At 30.1% G+C, this 21,605-nt stretch overlaps 1 protein-coding gene across 2 annotated transcripts in view; it reads left to right on the top strand.

The window, feature by feature from the left end:
* LOC111413406 (serine/threonine receptor kinase thickveins) overlaps positions 1–20,933 on the top strand; it is a 46,375-nt gene extending 25,442 nt beyond the window's left edge. For both annotated transcript variants that reach the window (XM_023044367.2, XM_023044368.2), the window contains exons 2-3: positions 12,086–12,264; positions 18,941–20,933. In XM_023044367.2, the coding sequence (XP_022900135.1) occupies positions 12,086–12,264; positions 18,941–20,248 (1,487 nt within the window). In that variant the 3' untranslated portion in view covers positions 20,249–20,933. The remainder of the gene's footprint in view (positions 1–12,085; positions 12,265–18,940) is intronic.
* The last annotated feature ends 672 nt before the right edge of the window (positions 20,934–21,605 follow it).

The following is a 21,605-nucleotide window of genomic DNA, read 5'->3' as shown; positions in this document are numbered from 1 at the left end:
TCGGCAGCATGGCTGCCTCGGCTTCTAAGTAATACATTTGTATCAAAAGAAGTTTTAAGTTATCAGCATTATATACAGGTGTCCCGTATCTTCCGCATCATATATAAACTCAATATTCTGTTTAATGAATTAGAAAAACTTTTTTATCGCCTAATCAACACAAATTTCTCTCTAATCCAATGATTTATGTACATACAAGATTGAATAAAAATGTTGATCAATTCGTTTATTTAATTTGCAATGCGTGTTCAGTGAAGCGTTGACACCTGAGCATTTTAGAACGCGCTACGAAACTAATAACAGCGGCGACTAGTATATCTATAGCGCAGAGTTGCACATCCAAGGCTAAAGTGGACGAGGCACCGGTGTCCGATGTGTGTAGGTGTCACTTGCATTAGATTTTCTCTTTAACTCTCGACAACTCTCGTTAATGGCATAGACGAGTGAAGGAACTAAATAGAATAGGTAGAGGAGGAGGGGAAAGAGTCCGGTATAAAGTGAACGGAGTTTACCCGGACGTAGAAGTGAAATTAACAACAAAAAAAAAATAAATTTATTTTTAGTTTATTTCTTTTTTAGTCGAAATGAGCGAATAACATACACACACCGGATGGTCTTAGTGCATAAACGCACAGAGACACATTTTATTTCTGTAACCTTTAACGACCACGTATATTTAGATCGAACGCTTTCGGCCCGCTTGCATTCCGGCGCGTTCCAAGTTCTACAACCTCGAAACCGAAGAGCAAACACGCGAGGAAACACGATAAACCTAATCTATTTCTTATTTATTTCTAATATTTTCTTATCCCCTCCTATTTCAACATTTCGTTAACTTTACACAAATTAGCTAATGAAGTAAATAAAGGTTCGACCCATTACGATTTCAACGAAAACATTGTTTTTTAAACGAAATTGTGTAAATGAGTAATTTGTTGAAGCGAGTTAATAAAACGAATTATAATATAATAAGACACTGTGTGCGTTATCGTAAATTTTAGTTACATAACTTTTTTTTTCCAACGCGGCGGCTTCATGCTTATTCCATTCATATTTAATACGCTTATAATACGTGTGTGTGTGCTCGTTAAAATGGTCATGCGCCGATAATAACTCGTAATCGTCTACTTATAAACAGCAAAACAAAACGCGTAGCGTAATCGTAAGGGTATTAAAAATATATGGTGTATTTTGTTATCGATAATAAATGCGTATTATTGTATATCAAAAAAGAAATTATATAAATTAGAGTAAATTAGATTAATACGATGTTTAAAATGATATGAGGAACACAAAAAGTACACACAATTCAAATTTGGCAGAAAGAAAAAAAATTACACGATTACTAAGTCATTATTTATTAGTTAATAAATTCGCAATTTTAAATTTTTTCGATTTTTTTGGTCCTAAGATGTTCAGCATGACCTAGGGAACACGATGAGCACGCACAATTCAAATTTGGTAGTTGCAAAAAAAATTACACGATTGTTAAAAGTCGCTCCTTTAGCTCTAAATTTGAAATTTTAATTTTTGAAAAAATTTTTTTTCTAGACTACGTAAAATATCCTTGGGAACACGACTAATACACACATTTTTCAATTTTGGCAATGACAAAGTACTTATTTCCTTAACTAATAAATTCAGAATTTTAAATTTCTTCGATTTTTTTGTTCCAAAGATGTTCAACATGACCTAGAGAACACGATGAGCACGCGCAATTCAAATTTGGTAGTTGCAAAAAAAATTACACGATTATTAAAAGTCGTTTCTTTAGCTATAAATTAGAAATTTTAGTTTTTGAAAATTTTTTTTCTTCAACACTGTCTAAAATATCCTTGGGAACACGACTAATACACACATTTTTCAATTTTGGCAATGACAAAGTACTTATTTCCTTAACTAATAAATTCGGAATTTTAAATTTTTTCGATTTTTTTGTTCCAAAGATGTTCAGCATGACCTAGGGAACACGATGAGCACGAACAATTCAAATTTGGTAGTTGCAAAAAAAATTACGCGATTACAAAAAGTCGTTTCTTTTGCTATAAATTAGAAATTTTAGTTTTTGAAAATTTTTTTTCTGCAACACTGTCTAAAATATCCTTGGGAACACGACTAATACACACATTTTTCAATTTTGGCAATGACAAAGTACTTATTTCCTTAACTATTAAATTCGGAATTTTAAATTTTTTCGATTTTTTTGTTCCAAAGATGTTCAGCATGACCTAGGGAACACGATGAGCACGCACAATTCAAATTTGGTAGTTGCAAAAAAAATTACGCGATTACAAAAAGTCGTTTCTTTTGCTATAAATTAAAAATTTTAGTTTTTGAAAATTTCTTTCTTCAACACTGTCTAAAATATCCTTGGGAACACGACTAATACACACATTTTTCAATTTTGGCAACGACAAAGTACTTATTTCCTTAACTAATAAATTCGGAATTTTAAATTTTTTCGATTTTTTTGTTCCAAAGATGTTCAACATGACCTAAGGAGCACGATGAACACACACAATTCAAATTTGGTAGTTGCAAAAAAAATTACGCGATTACAAAAAGTCGTTTCTTCAGCTATAAATTAGAAATTTTAGTTTTTGAAAATTTTTCTGCAACACTGTCTAAAATATCATTGGGAACACGACTAATACACACATTTTTCAATTTTGGCAATGACAAAGTACTTATTTCCATAACTAATAAGTTCAAAATTTTAAATTTTTTCGATTTTTTTGTTCCAAAGATGTTCAACATGACCTAGGGAACACGATGAGCACGCACAATTCAAATTTGGTAGTTGCAAAAAAAATTACGCGATTATTAAAAATCGTTTCTTCAGCTATAAATTAGAAATTTTAGTTTTTGAAAATTTTTTCTTCAACACTGTCTAAAATATCCTTGGGAACACGACTAATACACACATTTTTCAATTTTGGCAATGACAAAGCACTTATTTCCTTAACTAATAAATTCGGAATTTTAAATTTTTTCGATTTTTTTGTTCCAAAGATGTTCCACATGACCTAGGGAACACGATGAGCACGCACAATTCAAATTTGGTAGTTGCAAAAAAAATTACGCGATTATTAAAAGTCGTTTCTTCAGCTATAAATTAGAAATTTTAGTTTTTGAAAATTTTTTTTCTGCAACACTGTCTAAAATGTCATTGGGAACACGACTAATACACACATTTTTCAATTTTGGCAACGACAAAGTACTTATTTCCTTAACTAATAAATTCGGAATTTTAAATTTTTTCGATTTTTTTGTTCCAAAGATGTTCAGCATGACCTAGGGAACACGATGAGCACGCACAATTCAAATTTGGTAGTTGCAAAAAAAATTACACGATTACACAAGTCGTTTCTTCAGCTATAAATTAGAAATTTTAGTTTTTGAAAATTTTTTTTCTGCAACACTGTCTAAAATGTCATTGGGAACACGACTAATACACACATTTTTCAATTTTGGCAATGACAGAGTACTTATTTCCTTAACTAATAAGTTCAGAATTTTAAATTTTTTCGATTTTTTTGTTCCAAAGATGTTCCACATGACCTAGGGAACACGATGAGCACGCACAATTCAAATTTGGTAGTTGCAAAAAAAATTACGCGATTATTAAAAGTCGTTTCTTCAGCTATAAATTAGAAATTTTAGTTTTTGAAAATTTTTTTTCTGCAACACTGTCTAAAATGTCATTGGGAACACGACTAATACACACATTTTTCAATTTTGGCAACGACAAAGTACTTATTTCCTTAACTAATAAATTCGGAATTTTAAATTTTTTCGATTTTTTTGTTCCAAAGATGTTCCACATGACCTAGGGAACACGATGAGCACGCACAATTCAAATTTGGTAGTTGCAAAAAAAATTACGCGATTACAAAAAGTCGTTTCTTCAGCTATAAATTAGAAATTTTAGTTTTTGAAAATTTTTTTTCTGCAACACTGTCTAAAATATCATTGGGAACACGACTAATACACACATTTTTCAATTTTGGCAATGACAGAGTACTTATTTCCTTAACTAATAAGTTCAGAATTTTAAATTTTTTCGATTTTTTTGTTCCAAAGATGTTCCACATGACCTAGGGAACACGATGAGCACGCACAATTCAAATTTGGTAGTTGCAAAAAAAATTACGCGATTATTAAAAGTCGTTTCTTCAGCTATAAATTAGAAATTTTAGTTTTTGAAAATTTTTTTTCTGCAACACTGTCTAAAATGTCATTGGGAACACGACTAATACACACATTTTTCAATTTTGGCAACGACAAAGTACTTATTTCCTTAACTAATAAATTCGGAATTTTAAATTTTTTCGATTTTTTTGTTCCAAAGATGTTCAGCATGACCTAGGGAACACGATGAGCACGCACAATTCAAATTTGGTAGTTGCAAAAAAAATTACGCGATTATTAAAAGTCGTTTCTTCAGCTATAAATTAGAAATTTTAGTTTTTGAAAATTTTTTTTCTGCAACACTGTCTAAAATGTCATTGGGAACACGACTAATACACACATTTTTCAATTTTGGCAACGACAAAGTACTTATTTCCTTAACTAATAAATTCGGAATTTTAAATTTTTTCGATTTTTTTGTTCCAAAGATGTTCCACATGACCTAGGGAACACGATGAGCACGCACAATTCAAATTTGGTAGTTGCAAAAAAAATTACGCGATTATTAAAAGTCGTTTCTTCAGCTATAAATTAGAAATTTTAGTTTTTGAAAATTTTTTTTCTGCAACACTGTCTAAAATGTCATTGGGAACACGACTAATACACACATTTTTCAATTTTGGCAACGACAAAGTACTTATTTCCTTAACTAATAAATTCGGAATTTTAAATTTTTTCGATTTTTTTGTTCCAAAGATGTTCAGCATGACCTAGGGAACACGATGAGCACGCACAATTCAAATTTGGTAGTTGCAAAAAAAATTACGCGATTATTAAAAGTCGTTTCTTCAGCTATAAATTAGAAATTTTAGTTTTTGAAAATTTTTTTTCTGCAACACTGTCTAAAATGTCATTGGGAACACGACTAATACACACATTTTTCAATTTTGGCAACGACAAAGTACTTATTTCCTTAACTAATAAATTCGGAATTTTAAATTTTTTCGATTTTTTTGTTCCAAAGATGTTCCACATGACCTAGGGAACACGATGAGCACGCACAATTCAAATTTGGTAGTTGCAAAAAAAATTACGCGATTATTAAAAGTCGTTTCTTCAGCTATAAATTAGAAATTTTAGTTTTTGAAAATTTTTTTTCTGCAACACTGTCTAAAATGTCATTGGGAACACGACTAATACACACATTTTTCAATTTTGGCAACGACAAAGTACTTATTTCCTTAACTAATAAATTCGGAATTTTAAATTTTTTCGATTTTTTTGTTCCAAAGATGTTCCACATGACCTAGGGAACACGATGAGCACGCACAATTCAAATTTGGTAGTTGCAAAAAAAATTACGCGATTACAAAAAGTCGTTTCTTCAGCTATAAATTAGAAATTTTAGTTTTTGAAAATTTTTTTTCTGCAACACTGTCTAAAATATCATTGGGAACACGACTAATACACACATTTTTCAATTTTGGCAATGACAGAGTACTTATTTCCTTAACTAATAAGTTCAGAATTTTAAATTTTTTCGATTTTTTTGTTCCAAAGATGTTCCACATGACCTAGGGAACACGATGAGCACGCACAATTCAAATTTGGTAGTTGCAAAAAAAATTACGCGATTATTAAAAGTCGTTTCTTCAGCTATAAATTAGAAATTTTAGTTTTTGAAAATTTTTTTTCTGCAACACTGTCTAAAATGTCATTGGGAACACGACTAATACACACATTTTTCAATTTTGGCAACGACAAAGTACTTATTTCCTTAACTAATAAATTCGGAATTTTAAATTTTTTCGATTTTTTTGTTCCAAAGATGTTCAGCATGACCTAGGGAACACGATGAGCACGCACAATTCAAATTTGGTAGTTGCAAAAAAAATTACACGATTACACAAGTCGTTTCTTCAGCTATAAATTAGAAATTTTAGTTTTTGAAAATTTTTTTTCTGCAACACTGTCTAAAATATCCTTGGGAACACGACTAATACACACATTTTTCAATTTTGGCAAAGACAAAGTACTTATTTCCTTAACTAATAAGTTCAGAATTTTAAATTTTTTCGATTTTTTTGTTCCAAAGATGTTCAGCATGACCTAGGGAACACGATGAGCACGCACAATTCAAATTTGGTAGTTGCAAAAAAAATTACACGATTGCTAAAAGTCGTTCCTTTAGCTATAAATTAAAAATTTTAGTTTTTGAAAATTTTTTTCTTCAACACTGTCTAAAATATCCTTGGGAACACGACTAATACACACATTTTTCAATTTTGGCAATGACAAAGTACTTATTTCCTTAACTAATAAGTTCAGAATTTTAAATTTTTTCGATTTTATTTGTTCCAAAGATGTTCAGCATGACCTAGGGAACACGATGAGCACGCACTTTCAAATTTGGTAGTTGCAAAAAAAATTACACGATTACAAAAAGTCGTTTCTTTTGCTATAAATTAAAAATTTTAGTTTTTGAAAATTTTTTTCTTCAACACTGTCTAAAATATCCTTGGGAACACGACTAATACACACATTTTTCAATTTTGGCAATGACAAAGTACTTATTTCCTTAACTAATAAATTCGGAATTTTAAATTTTTTCGATTTTTTTGTTCCAAAGATGTTCAGCATGACCTAGGGAACACGATGAGCACGCACAATTCAAATTTGGTAGTTGCAAAAAAAATTACGCGATTACAAAAAGTCGTTTCTTCAGCTATAAATTAGAAATTTTAGTTTTTGAAAATTTTTTTCTTCAACACTGTCTAAAATATCCTTGGGAACACGACTAATACACACATTTTTCAATTTTGGCAATGACAAAATACTTATTTCCTTAACTAATAAGTTCAGAATTTTAAATATTTTCGATTTTTTTGTTCCAAAGATGTTCAGCATGACCTAGGGAACACGATGAGCACGCACAATTCAAATTTGGTAGTTGCAAAAAAAATTACGCGATTACAAAAAGTCGTTTCTTCAGCTATAAATTAGAAATTTTAGTTTTTGAAAATTTTTTTCTTCAACACTGTCTAAAATATCCTTGGGAACACGACTAATACACACATTTTTCAATTTTGGCAATGACAAAGTACTTATTTCCTTAACTAATAAATTCGGAATTTTAAATTTTTTCGATTTTTTTGTTCCAAAGATGTTCAGCATGACCTAGGGAACACGATGAGCACGCACAATTCAAATTTGGTAGTTGCAAAAAAAATTACGCGATTACAAAAAGTCGTTTCTTTTGCTATAAATTAGAAATTTTAGTTTTTGAAAATTTTTTTTCTGCAACACTGTCTAAAATATCCTTGGGAACACGACTAATACACACATTTTTCAATTTTGGCAATGACAAAGCACTTATTTCCTTAACTAATAAATTAAGAATTTTAAATTTTTTCGATTTTTTTGTTCCAAAGATGTTCAGCATGACCTAGGGAACACGATGAGCACGCACAATTCAAATTTGGTAGTTGCAAAAAAAATTACGCGATTACAAAAAGTCGTTTCTTTTGCTATAAATTAGAAATTTTAGTTTTTGAAAATTTTTTTCTTCAACACTGTCTAAAATATCCTTGGGAACACGACTAATACACACATTTTTCAATTTTGGCAATGACAAAGCACTTATTTCCTTAACTAATAAGTTCAGAATTTTAAATTTTTTCGATTTTTTTGTTCCAAAGATGTTCAGCATGACCTAGGGAACACGATGAGCACGCACAATTCAAATTTGGTAGTTGCAAAAAAAATTACACGATTATTAAAAGTCGTTTCTTCAGCTATAAATTAGAAATTTTAGTTTTTGAAATTTTTTTCTTCAACACTGTCTAAAATATCCTTGGGAACACGACTAATACACACATTTTTCAATTTTGGCAATGACAAAGTTTTTATTTCCTTAACTAATAAATTCAGAATTTTAAATTTTTTCGATTTTTTTGTTCCAAAGATGTTCAGCATGACTTAGGGAACACGATGAGCACGCACAATTCAAATTTGGTAGTTGCAAAAAAAATTACGCGATTACAAAAAGTCGTTTCTTTCGCTATAAATTAGAAATTTTAGTTTTTGAAATTTTTTTTTCTTCAACAGTGTCTAAAATATCATTGGGAACACGACTAATACACACATTTTTCAATTTTGGCAATGACAAAGTACTTATTTCCTTAACTATTAAATTCGGAATTTTAAATTTTTTCGATTTTTTTGTTCCAAAGATGTTCATCATGATCTAGGGAACACGATGAGCATGCACAATTCAAATTTGGTAGTTGCAAAAAAAATTACACGATTGCTAAAAGTCGTTCCTTTAGCTATAAATTAGAAATTTTAGTTTTTGGAAATTTTTTTCTTCAACGCTGTCTAAAATATCCTTGGGAACACGACTAATACACACATTTTTCAATTTTGGCAATGACAAAGCACTTATTTCCTTAACTATTAAATTCGGAATTTTAAATTTTTTCGATTTTTTTGTTCCAAAGATGTTCAGCATGACCTAGGGAACACGATGAGCACACACAATTCAAATTTGGTAGTTGCAAAAAAAATTACACGATTGCTAAAAGTCGTTCCTTTAGCTATAAATTAGAAATTTTAGTTTTTGGAAATTTTTTTCTTCAACGCTGTCTAAAATATCCTTGGGAACACGACTAATACACACATTTTTCAATTTTGGCAATGACAAAGCACTTATTTCCTTAACTATTAAATTCGGAATTTTAAATTTTTTCGATTTTTTTGTTCCAAAGATGTTCAGCATGACCTAGGGAACACGATGAGCACACACAATTCAAATTTGGTAGTTGCAAAAAAAATTACACGATTGCTAAAAGTCGTTCCTTTAGCTATAAATTAGAAATTTTAGTTTTTGGAAATTTTTTTCTTCAACGCTGTCTAAAATATCCTTGGGAACACGACTAATACACACATTTTTCAATTTTGGCAATGACAAAGCACTTATTTCCTTAACTATTAAATTCGGAATTTTAAATTTTTTCGATTTTTTTGTTCCAAAGATGTTCAGCATGACCTAGGGAACACGATGAGCACACACAATTCAAATTTGGTAGTTGCAAAAAAAATTACACGATTGCTAAAAGTCGTTCCTTTAGCTATAAATTTGAAATTTTAGTTTTTGTAAATTTTTTTCTTCAACGCTGTCTAAAATATCCTTGGGAACACGATTAATACACACATTTTTCAATTTTGGCAATGACAAAGTACTTATTTCCTTAACTAATAAATTCGGAATTTTAAATTTTTTCGATTTTTTTGTTCCAAAGATGTTCAGCATGACCTAGGGAACACGATGAGCACGCACAATTCAAATTTGGTAGTTGCAAAAAAAATTACACGATTATTAAAAGTCGTTTCTTTAGCTATAAATTAAAAATTTTAGTTTTTGAAAATTTTTTTCTTCAACACTGTCTAAAATATCCTTGGGAACACGACTAATACACACATTTTTCAATTTTGGCAATGACAAAGTACTTATTTCCTTAACTATTAAATTCGGAATTTTAAATTTTTTCGATTTTTTTGTTCCAAAGATGTTCATCATGACCTAGGGAACACGATGAGCACGCACAATTCAAATTTGGGAGTTGCAAAAAAAATTACACGATTGTTAAAAGTCGTTTCTTTAGCTATAAATTAGAAATTTTAGTTTTTGAAAATTTTTTTCTTCAACACTGTCTAAAATATCATTGGGAACACGACTAATACACACATTTTTCAATTTTGGCAATGACAAAGCACTTATTTCCTTAACTATTAAATTCGGAATTTTAAATTTTTTCGATTTTTTTGTTCCAAAGATGTTCAGCATGACCTAGGGAACACGATGAGCACGCACAATTCAAATTTGGTAGTTGCAAAAAAAATTACGCGATTACAAAAAGTCGTTTCTTTTGCTATAAATTAGAAATTTTAGTTTTTGAAAATTTTTTTTCTGCAACACTGTCTAAAATATCCTTGGGAACACGACTAATACACACATTTTTCAATTTTGGCAATGACAAAGCACTTATTTCCTTAACTATTAAATTCGGAATTTTAAATTTTTTCGATTTTTTTGTTCCAAAGATGTTCAGCATGACCTAGAGAACACGATGAGCACGCACAATTCAAATTTGGTAGTTGCAAAAAAAATTACACGATTATTAAAAGTCGTTTCTTTAGCTATAAATTAAAAATTTTAGTTTTTGAAAATTTTTTTCTTCAATACTGTCTAAAATATCCTTGGGAACACGACTAATACACACATTTTTCAATTTTGGCAATGACAAAGCACTTATTTCCTTAACTATTAAATTCGGAATTTTAAATTTTTTCGATTTTTTTGTTCCAAAGATGTTCAGCATGACCTAGGGAACACGATGAGCACGCACAATTCAAATTTGGTAGTTGCAAAAAAAATTACACGATTGCTAAAAGTCGTTCCTTTAGCTATAAATTTGAAATTTTAGTTTTTGTAAATTTTTTTCTTCAACGCTGTCTAAAATATCCTTGGGAACACGATTAATACACACATTTTTCAATTTTGGCAATGACAAAGTACTTATTTCCTTAACTAATAAATTCGGAATTTTAAATTTTTTCGATTTTTTTGTTCCAAAGATGTTCAGCATGACCTAGGGAACACGATGAGCAGGCACAATTCAAATTTGGTAGTTGCAAAAAAAATTACACGATTACAACAAGTCGTTTCTTTTGCTATAAATTAGAAATTTTAGTTTTTGAAAATTTTTTTCTTCAACGCTGTCTAAAATATCCTTGGGAACACGACTAATACACACATTTTTCAATTTTGGAAATGACAAAGTACTTATTTCCTTAACTAATAAAATCAGAATTTTAAATTTTTTCGATTTTTTTGTTCCAAAGATGTTCAGCATGACCTAGGGAACACGATGAGCATGCACAATTCAAATTTGGTAGTTGCAAAAAAAATTACACGATTGCTAAAAGTCGTTCCTTTAGCTCTAAATTTAAAATTTTAATTTTTGAAAATTTTTTTCTTCAACGCTGTCTAAAATATCCTTGGGAACACGACTAATACACACATTTTTCAATTTTGGCAATGACAAAGCACTTATTTCCTTAACTATTAAATTCGGAATTTTAAATTTTTTCGATTTTTTTGTTCCAAAGATGTTCAGCATGACCTAGAGAACACGATGAGCACGCACAATTCAAATTTGGTAGTTGCAAAAAAAATTACACGATTATTAAAAGTCGTTTCTTTAGCTATAAATTAAAAATTTTAGTTTTTGAAAATTTTTTTCTTCAATACTGTCTAAAATATCCTTGGGAACACGACTAATACACACATTTTTCAATTTTGGCAATGACAAAGCACTTATTTCCTTAACTAATAAATTCGGAATTTTAAATTTTTTCGATTTTTTTGTTCCAAAGATGTTCAGCATGACCTAGGGAACACGATGAGCACGCACAATTCAAATTTGGTAGTTGCAAAAAAAATTACACGATTGCTAAAAGTCGTTCCTTTAGCTATAAATTAGAAATTTTAGTTTTTGAAATTTTTTTTTCTGCAACACTGTCTAAAATATCCTTGGGAACACGACTAATACACACATTTTTCAATTTTGGCAATGACAAAGTACTTATTTCCTTAACTATTAAATTCGGAATTTTAAATTTTTTCGATTTTTTTGTTCCAAAGATGTTCATCATGACCTAGGGAACACGATGAGCATGCACAATTCAAATTTGGTAGTTGCAAAAAAAATTACACGATTGCTAAAAGTCGTTCCTTTAGCTATAAATTTGAAATTTTAATTTTTGAAAATTTTTTTTTTCTAGACTATGTAAAATATCATTGGGAACACGACTAATACACACATTTTTTCCATCTTATATCAATGATATTAAATATTCAAAATTTTATCATTTATTAATTATTATTTTACAGTGAGAAGATGTTATTGCCAAGGTCACTGCCCGGATAACCAAACGAATGGGACTTGCGAAATAAAGCAGGGTGGAATGTGTTTTACTGCCGTGGAAATCGAACAAGATGAAACTACAGGGAATTACGAGGCGGAATTTACGTACGGATGTCTTCCCGATGAGGAAGGCGGTCTTATGCAGGTAAATAATCCTATAAGTTATTATCGCTTCCGTATTTTAATACCAAACACGTTTTACTTAACACAGTCTTTTTAGGCGCCATCTAATATTCAATAGACAAATTAAATTTCGATATGTACCAAATATGAACCAATTAACACGATTTGGGTTATAATTAAAAAAATGAAAATTTGATTTATTAATTGCTCGATTTGCATAATTATTATAAATGGATTAACTCTTAACTTGATTTATTAATAGCAAAATTTGCGTAATCGTTTAATACTTAAAGATAATCCGAATAACGTTTTAATAAAGATTCTTTTGTTCCCTCTCCCGTTCTGGAGTCATTAAATGGGAGAAAATAGAAGCAAAAACAGCCATTATAAAGTAATTTTAAACATTCTATCCACAAAATACAAACGTTTACGTGAAATCTTTATAAACACAAGCTCGGCTTTTCTAAACAGAACGGGAGTAACTAACCTGGATCTCTCTTTTGTGTGTTGTTGTATTCCAATAAAATCTAATTCAAATCAAATTTTAAATCTTCTATAATTCTTTTTGATTTTGTTCCAAAAAGTATTGTATTTTTTCTGGCATAAAGATTATTTCTTACCATATTAGATTTTATTGTAATTAAGCGATTTTACGTGTTTCAACGCATTGAATCATCTTCAGGGAACTAAAATAAAATGTTTAAAACACGATGAATAACGGAAGTACTAAAACTGATGGAGAAAAACGTTATGGATAAAAAATGTTCCTAATGCATCAAAAAATCATAATCCATAATTATATCATTGTTATCTATCACCGGTTTCTAGTGATGTAGTATAAATCATAAAATATCAAGATTGGACGATTTTTCTTAATAAATTCAACTATGACGGAAGTACTAAAACTGATGGAGTAAAACGTCGTGGATAAAAAATGTTCCTAACGCATCAAGAAATCATAATCTATACTTGTTTCATATTTATCTATCACCGGTTTCTAGTGATGTAGCATAAATCATAAAATATCAAGATTGGACGATTTTTCATAATAAATTCAACTATGACGGAAGTACTAAAACTGATGGAGAAAAACGTTATGGATAAAAAATATTCCTAATGCATCAGGAAATCATAATCCGTAATTATATCACAGTTATCTATCACCGGTTTCTAGTGATGTAGCATAAATCATAAAATATCAAGATTGGACGATTTTTGTTAATAAATTCAACTATGACGGAAGTACTAAAACTGATGGAGAAAAACGTTATGGATAAAAAATGTTCCTAATGCACCAAGAAATCATAATCCATAATTATATCATTGTTATCTATCACCGGTTTCTAGTGATGTAGCATAAATCATAAAATATCAAGATTGGACGATTTTTTTTTAATAGAATCAACTCTGACGAAAATACTAAAACTGATGGAGAAAAACGTTATGGATAAAAAATGTTCCTAATGCACCAAGAAATCATAATCCATAATTATATCATTGTTATCTATCACCGGTTTCTAGTGATGTAGCATAAATCATAAAATATCAAGATTGGACGATTTTTCTTAATAAATTCAACTATGACGGAAGTACTAAAACTGATGGAGAAAAACGTTATGGATAAAAAATATTCCTAATGCACCAAGAAATCATAATCCATAATTATATCATTGTTATCTATCACCGGTTTCTAGTGATGTAGCATAAATCATAAAATATCAAGATTGGACGATTTTTCTTAATAAATTCAACTATGACGGAAGTACAAAAACTGATGGAGAAAAACGTTGTGGATAAAAAATGTTCCTAACGCATCAAGAAATCATAATCTATACTTGTTTCATATTTATCTATCACCGGTTTCTAGTGATGTAGCATAAATCATAAAATATCAAGATTGGACGATTTTTGTTAATAAATTCAACTATGACGGAAGTACTAAAACTGATGGAGAAAAACGTTATGGATAAAAAATGTTCCTAATGCACCAAGAAATCATAATCCATAATTATATCATTGTTATCTATCACCGGTTTCTAGTGATGTAGCATAAATCATAAAATATCAAGATTGGACGATTTTTTTTTAATAGAATCAACTCTGACGAAAATACTAAAACTGATGGAGAAAAACGTTATGGATAAAAAATGTTCCTAATGCACCAAGAAATCATAATCCATAATTATATCATTGTTATCTATCACCGGTTTCTAGTGATGTAGCATAAATCATAAAATATCAAGATTGGACGATTTTTCTTAATAAATTCAACTATGACGGAAGTACTAAAACTGATGGAGAAAAACGTTATGGATAAAAAATATTCCTAATGCACCAAGAAATCATAATCCATAATTATATCATTGTTATCTATCACCGGTTTCTAGTGATGTAGCATAAATCATAAAATATCAAGATTGGACGATTTTTCTTAATAAATTCAACTATGACGGAAGTACTAAAACTGATGGAGAAAAACGTTATGGATAAAAAATATTCCTAATGCACCAAGAAATCATAATCCATAATTATATCATTGTTATCTATCACCGGTTTCTAGTGATGTAGCATAAATCATAAAATATCAAGATTGGACGATTTTTCTTAATAAATTCAACTATGACGGAAGTACTAAAACTGATGGAGTAAAACGTCGTGGATAAAAAATGTTCCTAACGCATCAAGAAATCATAATCTATACTTGTTTCATATTTATCTATCACCGGTTTCTAGTGATGTAGCATAAATCATAAAATATCAAGATTGGACGATTTTTCATAATAAATTCAACTATGACGGAAGTACTAAAACTGATGGAGAAAAACGTTATGGATAAAAAATATTCCTAATGCATCAGGAAATCATAATCCGTAATTATATCACAGTTATCTATCACCGGTTTCTAGTGATGTAGCATAAATCATAAAATATCAAGATTGGACGATTTTTGTTAATAAATTCAACTATGACGGAAGTACTAAAACTGATGGAGAAAAACGTTATGGATAAAAAATGTTCCTAATGCACCAAGAAATCATAATCCATAATTATATCATTGTTATCTATCACCGGTTTCTAGTGATGTAGCATAAATCATAAAATATCAAGATTGGACGATTTTTTTTTAATAGAATCAACTCTGACGAAAATACTAAAACTGATGGAGAAAAACGTTATGGATAAAAAATGTTCCTAATGCACCAAGAAATCATAATCCATAATTATATCATTGTTATCTATCACCGGTTTCTAGTGATGTAGCATAAATCATAAAATATCAAGATTGGACGATTTTTCTTAATAAATTCAACTATGACGGAAGTACTAAAACTGATGGAGAAAAACGTTATGGATAAAAAATATTCCTAATGCACCAAGAAATCATAATCCATAATTATATCATTGTTATCTATCACCGGTTTCTAGTGATGTAGCATAAATCATAAAATATCAAGATTGGACGATTTTTCTTAATAAATTCAACTATGACGGAAGTACAAAAACTGATGGAGAAAAACGTTGTGGATAAAAAATGTTCCTAACGCATCAAGAAATCATAATCTATACTTGTTTCATATTTATCTATCACCGGTTTCTAGTGATGTAGCATAAATCATAAAATATCAAGATTGGACGATTTTTGTTAATAAATTCAACTATGACGGAAGTACTAAAACTGATGGAGAAAAACGTTATGGATAAAAAATGTTCCTAATGCACCAAGAAATCATAATCCATAATTATATCATTGTTATCTATCACCGGTTTCTAGTGATGTAGCATAAATCATAAAATATCAAGATTGGACGATTTTTTTTTAATAGAATCAACTCTGACGAAAATACTAAAACTGATGGAGAAAAACGTTATGGATAAAAAATGTTCCTAATGCACCAAGAAATCATAATCCATAATTATATCATTGTTATCTATCACCGGTTTCTAGTGATGTAGCATAAATCATAAAATATCAAGATTGGACGATTTTTCTTAATAAATTCAACTATGACGGAAGTACTAAAACTGATGGAGAAAAACGTTATGGATAAAAAATATTCCTAATGCACCAAGAAATCATAATCCATAATTATATCATTGTTATCTATCACCGGTTTCTAGTGATGTAGCATAAATCATAAAATATCAAGATTGGACGATTTTTCTTAATAAATTCAACTATGACGGAAGTACTAAAACTGATGGAGAAAAACGTTATGGATAAAAAATGTTCCTAATGCACCAAGAAATCATAATCCATAATTATATCATTGTTATCTATCACCGGTTTCTAGTGATGTAGCATAAATCATAAAATATCAAGATTGGACGATTTTTCTTAATAAATTCAACTATGACGGAAGTACTAAAACTGATGGAGAAAAACGTTATGGATAAAAAATGTTCCTAATGCACCAAGAAATCATAATCCATAATTATATCATAGTTATCTATCACCGGTTTCTAGTGATGTAGCATAAATCATAAAATATCAAGATTGGACGATTTTTTTTTAATAGAATCAACTCTGACGAAAATACTAAAACTGATGGAGAAAAACGTTATGGATAAAAAATGTTCCTAATGCACCAAGAAATCATAATCCATAATTATATCATTGTTATCTATCACCGGTTTCTAGTGATGTAGCATAAATCATAAAATATCAAGATTGGACGATTTTTCTTAATAAATTCAACTATGACGGAAGTACTAAAACTGATGGAGAAAAACGTTATGGATAAAAAATATTCCTAATGCACCAAGAAATCATAATCCATAATTATATCATTGTTATCTATCACCGGTTTCTAGTGATGTAGCATAAATCATAAAATATCAAGATTGGACGATTTTTCTTAATAAATTCAACTATGACGGAAGTACTAAAACTGATGGAGAAAAACGTTATGGATAAAAAATGTTCCTAATGCACCAAGAAATCATAATCCATAATTATATTATTGTTATCTATCACCGGTTTCTAGTGATGTAGCATAAATCATAAAATATCAAGATTGGACGATTTTTCTTAATAAATTCAACTATGACGGAAGTACTAAAACTGATGGAGAAAAACGTTATGGATAAAAAATGTTCCTAATGCACCAAGAAATCATAATCCATAATTATATCATAGTTATCTATCACCGGTTTCTAGTGATGTAGCATAAATCATAAAATATCAAGATTGGACGATTTTTTTTTAATAGAATCAACTCTGACGAAAATACTAAAACTGATGGAGAAAAACGTTATGGATAAAAAATGTTCCTAATGCACCAAGAAATCATAATCCATAATTATATCATTGTTATCTATCACCGGTTTCTAGTGATGTAGCATAAATCATAAAATATCAAGATTGGACGATTTTTCTTAATAAATTCAACTATGACGGAAGTACTAAAACTGATGGAGAAAAACGTTATGGATAAAAAATATTCCTAATGCACCAAGAAATCATAATCCATAATTATATCATTGTTATCTATCACCGGTTTCTAGTGATGTAGCATAAATCATAAAATATCAAGATTGGACGATTTTTCTTAATAAATTCAACTATGACGGAAGTACTAAAACTGATGGAGAAAAACGTTATGGATAAAAAATGTTCCTAAGGCATCAAGAAATCATAATCCATAATTATATCATAGTTATCTATCACAGGTTTCTAGTGATGTAGCATAAATCATAAAATATCAAGATTGGACGATTTTTCTTAATAAATTCAACTATGACGGAAGACTAAAACTGATGGATAAAAACGTTATGGATAAAAAATGTTCCTAATGCATCAAGAAATCATAATCCATAATTATATCATAGTTATTTATCACCGGTTTGTAGTGATGTGGCATAAATCATAAAATATCAAGATTGGACGATTTTTCTTAATAAATTCAACTATGACGGAAGTACGAAAACTGATGGAGAAAAACGTTGTGGATAAAAAATGTTCCTAATGCATCAAGAAATCATAATCTATACTTGTTTCATATTTATCTATCACCGGTTTCTAGTGATGTAGCATAAATCATAAAATATCAAGATTGGACGATTTTTCTTAATAAATTCAACCATGACGGAAGTACTAAAACTGATGGAGAAAAACGTTATGGATAAAAAATGTTCCTAATGCACCAAGAAATCGTAATCCATAATTATATCATAGTTATCTATCACCGGTTTCTAGTGATGTAGCATAAATTATAAAATATTAAGATTCGACGATTTTTTTAATAAATTCAACTCTGACGGAAGTACTAAAACTGATGGAGAAAAACGTTATGGATAAAAAATGTTCCTAATGCATCAAGAAATCAAAATCTATCGGATTAATACACAAATTAGTTCTAGTTTTATTTCAATAAAAATGTACAACAATCTAGCACTGAATAACAAGTAAAACAAGAATTAACCCAAAACTTTCCGGTGAAGTGTTAATTCTAAGAAGTTCAAACTGACCTAAGGAACACGATGAGTGCACACAATTCAAATTTGGCAGTAGCAAAAAAAATTACACGGTTGCAAAAAGTTACTTCTTTAGCTCTAAATTTGAAATTTTAATATAAAAAATTTTTTTTTTCTAAACTATGTAAAATATCCTTGGGAACACGACTAATACACACATTTCAATGAAAATATTCAACGAAAGTTTTTAATTGCGTATTTTAATTGCTTTCTTTTTGTTACAGTGCAAAGGTTCTTTAGTACCTCACCGTCAAATGAAAGTAATCGAATGCTGTAACGGATCCGATAATTGCAACAAAGATTTAATCCCAAAATACGAATTACCAAGCACGACGCAAGAACCCAGTTTTTTCAACACCCCCGAAAGTATACCGTTAATGGTACTTTTCACCTCGATAACCGCCTGTATAATATTCCTTTTGGCCGTGATAGCCTGTTTATACATCCATTTCCGACGGAAGGAATTAAAAAGAGGCAGCCCTTATTATTTGAAAAAATCCCCCGATCAATACCCCATTGATATCCACGTAAACGACACTTTCGCTAACATTTTGGATCCATCCAGCGGTTCCGGTTCGGGTCTTCCCATGCTCGTGCAACGAACGATATCGAAACAAATCCATTTGGTACATACGATCGGAAGAGGGAGGTATGGTGAAGTTTGGTTGGCGAGGTGGAGGGACCAAAAAGTCGCCGTTAAAGTGTTTTTTACAACTGAAGAACACTCTTGGTTTCGAGAAACCGAAATTTATCAAACGGTTTTGATGCGACACGAAAATATTTTAGGATTTATAGCTGCCGATATAAAAGGAACCGGTTCTTGGACGCAAATGTGGTTAATCACGGATTATCACGAATACGGCTCGTTATATGATTATTTACAAAATCATGTTTTGGATACGAATTCTTTATTGATAATGGCTCAAACCGTCGTTTCCGGTTTAACTCACCTTCACACTGAGATTTTCAGTACTCGAGGTAAACCGGCGATAGCGCATCGAGATATTAAATCAAAAAATATTCTCGTTAAGAAAAACGGGGAGTGCGTTATAGCCGATTTTGGATTGGCTGTAAAATATTGTAGCGATACGAATTTAATCGATGTGCCGGTTAAGAATGAACGAAGTGGTACAAAGAGGTACATGGCGCCGGAAATACTCGACGGTACAATTAATCCTGCGAATTTCGATGCCCATAAAATGGCGGATATTTACTCTTTGGGCTTGGTCCTTTGGGAAATGCTAAAAAGAACCGCAACCGGTGATAAATTATCGTCGGCGGAAGATTATTGTCTTCCTTATTACGACTGCGTGCCGAACGATCCCAGTTTTGAAGAGATGCAACAAGTGGTGTGCGTGAAAAAAGTTCGACCGGAAATATCGACGCGATGGTCAAAAGACGATGTATTATCATCGGTTTCGCGCGTGATGCAAGAGTGTTGGCACGCGAATCCCCTCGTAAGGCTGACGGCGTTACGTGTTAAAAAGACTTTGGCCAAACTTGAAGTGGATCCAAATGTAAAAATTGTTTAAAAAACACTTTAATTTTATTATTATTAATTTTTTTGTTGTTATTGTCTTCCTCTTTTTTTTTTAAAGAAGTTATATATTGTTAAGGAGTTGTAGTTCGGACAGAAAAAAAGAGTGGGGGGAAATTATAGTTTTTTTCCCCCGTTGTGTTGTATATATTAGAGCTATTAAGGACTATTAATTAATGTTATTTAAATCAAAAGATAAAATTTGAGCCCAGAAATAAATAATAAAATAAGTTTTTTTTTGTAAATAGGACGACTGTCAGCTATAACTTCCATCTTAACTTTGAACTCAAAAATAAATAAAATAGAATATCATTAAGTGCCATTTTCTGTTTACTTTTTAATTTATTCAATAACTTGCTCAAATAAACGAGATTTATTTATTTTTATCTTGACAGTCGAAAAAATGATGGTAAATTTTTTATGAAGGAACCTACATAGGCCGTGCGACTACAAACATGTGCATTTACAAATTGTAAATATTATAAATAATGAGGATAAAATGAATGTGTAAAACGTATAACGTAGCCGTTTTAATAAATTTACGAAAATATTAACAAAATTAAATGATGTAAAACACGTTGAAAGACTGACTTATGAATGTATCGTTTCGTTCTTATTTTTATTGTGTACAGAAGGAATGTAATGTGTATAAATCAATATAGTTTATAATAGAGATATTATTTAGTAGCTTTTTTTTCTAACTTATATAATAGATATAAATATTAAATAAATTTAATTTTAAAAAAATCAGCGACATCTATTACTCAGAAGCTTAAGTTTTCGCTTTAAACATGGTTCTCAACTTGGCTAATCGCATTAGTTCACCTAATGAATAAAAGATGTCGCATGACGTCATTTAAAAATTATTTTGAGATGGTTTGCTTCTCGGCTAAGTAAAAAATTATACCGGGTGATTCAAATAAAAAGAAAATTTTGCCAGAAAATCTCGTTTTAATTCATTTTATTTGGATCACCCGGTATAATTTTTTACTTAGCCGAGTTTCGAACCTTTAAATAATTCGTTTTTAACTTGACTAGTTTCACTAATGAAGAAAAGATGGCGCTAGTGGCCATCTAAAAATTATTTTTAGATGGTTTGCTTCTTGGCTAAGTAAAAAATTATACCGGGTGATTCAAATAAAAAGAAATTTTTGCGAGAAAATCGCATTTTAATTCATTTTATTTGGATCACCCGGTATAATTTTTTACTTAGCCGAGTTTCGAACCTTTAAAAATTCGTTGGTAATTTGACTAGTTTCACTAATGAAAAAGAGATGGCGCTAGTGGTCATTTAAAAATTATTTTGTGATGGTTTGCTTCTCCGCTAAGCAAAAAATTATACCGGGTGATCC

Source organism: Onthophagus taurus, chromosome 5, assembly GCF_036711975.1.
Source record: "Onthophagus taurus isolate NC chromosome 5, IU_Otau_3.0, whole genome shotgun sequence".
Lineage (NCBI taxonomy): Eukaryota > Metazoa > Arthropoda > Insecta > Coleoptera > Scarabaeidae > Onthophagus > Onthophagus taurus.
This window is presented reverse-complemented; position numbering and strand designations above follow the sequence as displayed.